The sequence below is a fragment of the Cynocephalus volans genome, chromosome X, assembly GCF_027409185.1.
Source record: "Cynocephalus volans isolate mCynVol1 chromosome X, mCynVol1.pri, whole genome shotgun sequence".
Lineage (NCBI taxonomy): Eukaryota > Metazoa > Chordata > Mammalia > Dermoptera > Cynocephalidae > Cynocephalus > Cynocephalus volans.
In genome coordinates, this window is record NC_084478.1 from 171888419 (window position 1) to 171893130 (window position 4712).

At 64.5% G+C, this 4712-nt stretch overlaps 1 protein-coding gene across 1 annotated transcript; it reads right to left on the reverse strand.

Moving 5' to 3' along the window:
• Positions 1-667: 667 nt before the first annotated feature.
• On the reverse strand, positions 668-1974 carry LOC134367645 (40-kDa huntingtin-associated protein). The gene has a single exon (XM_063084387.1). The coding sequence runs from the start codon at positions 1972-1974 to the stop codon at positions 853-855; it is 1122 nt and encodes a 373-aa protein (XP_062940457.1). The 3' UTR covers positions 668-852.
• Positions 1975-4712: the final 2738 nt, after the last annotated feature.

Sequence of the window (4712 nt, forward strand, 5' to 3'; positions counted from 1 at the left end):
CTCCGGTTTTACCTGCTTGGGTTAGGGCAAGGTTGCAGCAAGATCCCCATTACAGACAGAGGTTGTGACGCAGATGACATATACCCCTTGGGCTAGGACCAGAACTGCGGATTTCAATGCAGGCACAGTGGCACGGGACCTGTTGCCCTGGACACACTGGCACGGCCTTGGTCTGAGTGAGAGCGGGCTGCGTCCCCAGTGCTCTCTGCAGATTCGCTGCCCGGCGGCAGGTCCCGCGTGCCAGGGACACTGTGCAGTCCGCACGCATGAACACACTCCGGAGCTGAAAGGGAACTGTGCGCCTCTGCTTTCTGTCGCCTCCTGAGGAGTAGAAAAGGGAGTCACATTTTACCGACGAGGTGACTCTACAGTACAAGTCAAGAGTGTTAGGACGCTGCAGCGACAAGGTGGCCAGGAACGAAACGACTCCGTGAATATTCAGGGCACAGAGGAAGCAAAGGAGCGCCTTGGTGACCACAACGACACAGAAATGGGCTAAGCAATGAGAGTCACGATGAGATCGCACAGCTGAGAAAATCGTCGCTGCGAGACAACGATGGGGTGGGAGGCGGGTCGAGAGGAAGGAGCTGACAGGGATTCTCATCGGTGCCTGGCACTTTCCAGCCTCGTGCGCGCTCCGCTCCGACTCCACGCTGCCGCAGTGGCCTTTCCTCGCATAAGCACACGGGACGCAGGTGACCGCCACTGCGGTGACCAGTCCCTGCGGTGGCAGCAGGAAGAACATCAAGCGTGGGCCCAGGATCCCTGATGTCTCTTCTTCTGTCTCCAACCGCAAAGGCGGACCCCGTGAGACCTGGGCACAGGCAAGAGCCTCCTGGCCCAAGTGACTCATCAGAAGCCCTGTCCCGAGGGGCAGATGGTTTCGTGCAGCACGAGGTGGAGGAGGTGGTTCTGCTCGGCAGTCAGCAGCGGCCACAGCGCCACCTGCAGCGACTTGATGGCTTCCGTGTCCTTCTCGTGGGTGGCCATCACCAGGGACTGGAGCAGCAGGAAGAGCTCCTCTGGGAGCTGCCCGCCGCCGTCCTGCCCGTGGCCGTCGAAGGCCTCCCAGGAGTACGTCTCCAGGGTCCGGGCGTGCTCCGGCAGCAGCCGGGCGGGCGGTGGCTGCAGGAGCAGCAGCAGCAGCACGCGGGACACCTCGCAGCGGGCCAGCACGTCCGCGAAGGCGCCCAGCGCAGCGGGACAGGCGGGCGCCGCAGGGCCCGCGTGGGCGCTCGCGCTCGGAGCGGGCGGCGCTGCCGGCAGGGCCAGGCCGGGGGCCGCGCCGGGTCCGGGCTGGGGCCCCGGCAGCGGCGGCGGGCCCGGGTGGCTGCCGTGCTCCCGCGCCAGGCGCTGCATGCGCGTGAAGACCGCCAAGGCGCCGCTGTAGTCGCGCGCCAGCAGCTGGCAGGAGGCGGCGTCGCCGAGGGCCTGCAGCGCGGCCAGGGGCAGCTGCGGCAGCTGGAGCTGAGCGGCGCGCTGGAAGTGGCCGGCGGCGGCGGCCGGCTGGCCCAGGTCGCGCAGGGCGGCGGCCAGCTCGAGGCAGAGCGCGGCGGCGGCGGCCGGCTGGCCCAGCTCCAGGTGCAGGCGCACGGCGGCGCCCAGGGCGCTGGCGGCGGCCTGCAGCGGCTCCCCGTAGGCGGCGGGGCCGGCCAGGCGCTGGCGCGCGTCGCGCTCCTGCCGCAGGAAGAGGCGGGCGGCCTCGCCGAGGGCCAGCGCCTCCCCGGGCCCGTGGAACAGCGCCTGCTGGCAGCGCGCCACCGCCAGCTGGCACCAGGCCGCGTAGGGCAGGCAGTCCTGGGCGCGCAGCTCGCGACCCAGCTGCGCGAACTGCTCGCCGGCCTCCGCCACGTTCGGCTTCCGCAGGAAGCGCTTCCTCAGCTTGTTCGACACCAGCCGGTACCGGGCCAGGAAGTCGCCGGCCTCGGGCCCGGGGCCCGCCGCGCCGCCCAGGCCGCCCGCCGCCGCCGCCATGGCCGTGGCTCCGCCCCAGCGCTTCCGGACGGACGCGCTGACGCCGCTGGAGGACGAGGCGGTGTCGCCGGCCGACTGCCACCAGCCCCGCGCGCGACACCCTGGGGCCAGGCGGCGACTTGCAAAGGGCGGTGTCGGAGGCGGGGCCCAGCCGGGCGTCCCGGTTGCTCGGTGACCGTTGCTATTCCGGTTGCTAGGAGGCGTCTCCCAGCCCCTCGCTCCCAACGAGGCCGAAGCGGCTCTCGGGAGCGCGCTCGCGACCCCAGTTCCGCGCTCGTGTGCGGCTACGTGGCTCCCGCCCATCAGTCGGTCCCCCGTGTCGCCGTCACGAACCCCGCCGCCCCACCCGAGGCTCCGGCCCCCTGTGCACGCGGCCCCTCCGGACAGTCGTCCCACCGCGACCGCGACCCTGCAGTCGTGGCCTGGAGCCTCACCCCAATACACGCCGTCGCTCTGGGGACTTGCACGGACCCGTGGGGGAGCCTCCTATGCCGCCGTCCCACGCGGTGCCAGCCCCGCACTGTCCCCGGGAGAGACTGCTGCTCTGGACCGTCCCTGACCTCGCCCGTCCCTCCGACGACGCGTGTCCCACAGACCCTCCGACGCAAAGGGACCAGAGCTGGCCCGGCTGGCTGGAAGCGAGGCGGGTGCAGGCGTCAGCAGCTACTCCCAGGCCGGGGCCACCTGAGACGGCTGTAGCCATGAAGAAGCGGCCGAGCAGGGCGTCGTCGTGCACGGCCCCGTCCTCCAGCTGCTCCGGGGTGATGGCCTCGTCTCCCGCCAGCTCCACGAACGTGGCCGGCAGGGACTCGCCGATGTCACCGAGGAGTACCTGCACGCACGAACTCGGGCGCTGGGCCAAGTGGCCTCCTGCAGGTGGGCGTGCGCAGGCGGCACTCCAGGTGGCTCACGGAGAGCGTCAGCTCGGCTCGGGCCGGAACGTTCCTCAACGGCTCCTCCTCCTGCTCGGCACGCGGGGCCTTGGACGCCACAGATCCGGATGGGGGGTCTGGCCCGACTGGACGCCTCTCGACATGCGCGCACTCCTGTCCTAGTGACCGCGCTGGCCCCTCATCGGTTGGCAGCAGGCTCGTGCGGCGCACACTGGTGACGCCACTGCCCTGCAGCTGACCCCGAGGGAGCGGGCGCAGGCCTCCAAACGGCCGTCTGGGGAAGGTGCGAGCAACCCGCGCGCGCCCTCGCCTCTGGGCCCTGCCTGTGCCGCAGTGCTCCCGCCTGTAGCACCCGAGCCACGCAGGAAAGGTAAAGGGGTGGGGGGACGGGTACCACCCGTGGCCTCAAGGACGTTCGCCATCAACCCTCTGCTTCCAAAGCACGTTCCCCACCCCGCCGAGAAACCCCTGTACCCATTACGCGGTCACTCCCTGTTGTTGTCGTCCCCCATCCCCACACACACGCTCCCAATGATAGCTCTGGGCAACCACTAATCTGCTTTCTGTCCATAGAGGTCTCTCTCTCGTGGAGATCTCCCTCGGATGGAACCCAGCGTGGGGCCTTTTGTGTGTGGCCGCTTTCACGTAGGGTAAAGTTCTCCTGATGGTGCGTCCGTGTGGTAGTGGGAATCAGTTCTTCGTTCCTCTTCATGGCTGAATAATATTCCATTGTATGGATGGACCACATTTTGTTAATCCACTTGACAGTTGATAAAGAGCTGAGTGATTTCCACTGTATAGAGAGGTGGAATTTCTCCTTTACCCTCTTAGACTCCCAGGGCTAGGATTTATTTATTTATTAATACTGTTGTTTTTTTTTTTTTAATTCTAAGATGTTGTTGCAGAGCAGTTTGGGGGAAGAGGAGATGGAAAGTGGGAGGAGTAGGTAGGGGTGTCATGGTTGAGGCCTGTGGCACCCACCTCATTCTGGCACGGGAGACCAGGGGCCTTCCAGAGGCAGCTCAGTCATTGCTGGGCTGGATGCAGATGTCAGGGGGTGTGGCTGAAGCCCTCAGCTTATAGTTTTTATTTCTTTATTAAACTTCTAATTTTGTTTATGTATTGTTTTCCTGATTTTGTTAGTTGTCTGTCTGTGTTCTCTTGTAGCTCACTGAGCATGTTTAAACAAGTAGTTTGAATTCTTTGTCAAGCTCTTCATGTATCTCCATTTCTTTAGAGTTGGTTCCTGGAGCTTTATTAGTTTCCTTTGGTGTTATCATGTTTGCCTGATTCTTTGTGACCCATGTAGCCTTGCATTAGTGTTTGTGCTTTTGAAGGAGCACACACCTCTTCTGGGTCTGCAGTCAGGTCCTCAGACAGTGGGCCTGTCACCAGGGGTGTGAATGGGTTTGGTTCCTGCTGGGTCCCTCAGTGGACAGGACCGCCTGTGGACTGTGATGGAGTGGGCCTGAGCTGGATCACAATCACAGGGCTGCTTCCATAGTTCGGTACAGTCAGTGGGCCTGTTTCTAAGGGCATGGACTGACATGGCTCCCAGCAGTTCCCTGGACAGGCAGAAGTGCCCCCAGACCATAGTAGTGTGGGGCTGGAGACAATGCACAGGGCTGTTTTATTATACACAGTAGGTGGGCCTGTTACTGGGAGTGCTGACAAGTGTTGCTCCTGCAAGGTACCTGGGGAGATAGGGCTGGGTTCAGGACCACACTCAAGCAGGGCTGGGGCTGAGTCCACGGGGAGGAGGGCTGCTGTGGGTCCACAGCTAGGACCATGGCTTATAGGCCTGCCACCAGGATGTGGGCCTGCCTTATCAAAGCAGCCATCCTC

Excerpts from the sequence above, each read along its gene's own strand:
- LOC134367645 (XM_063084387.1), bottom strand. The coding sequence starts at position 1,974 with ATGGCGGCGGCGGCGGGCGGCCTGGGCGGCGCGGCGGGCCCCGGGCCC.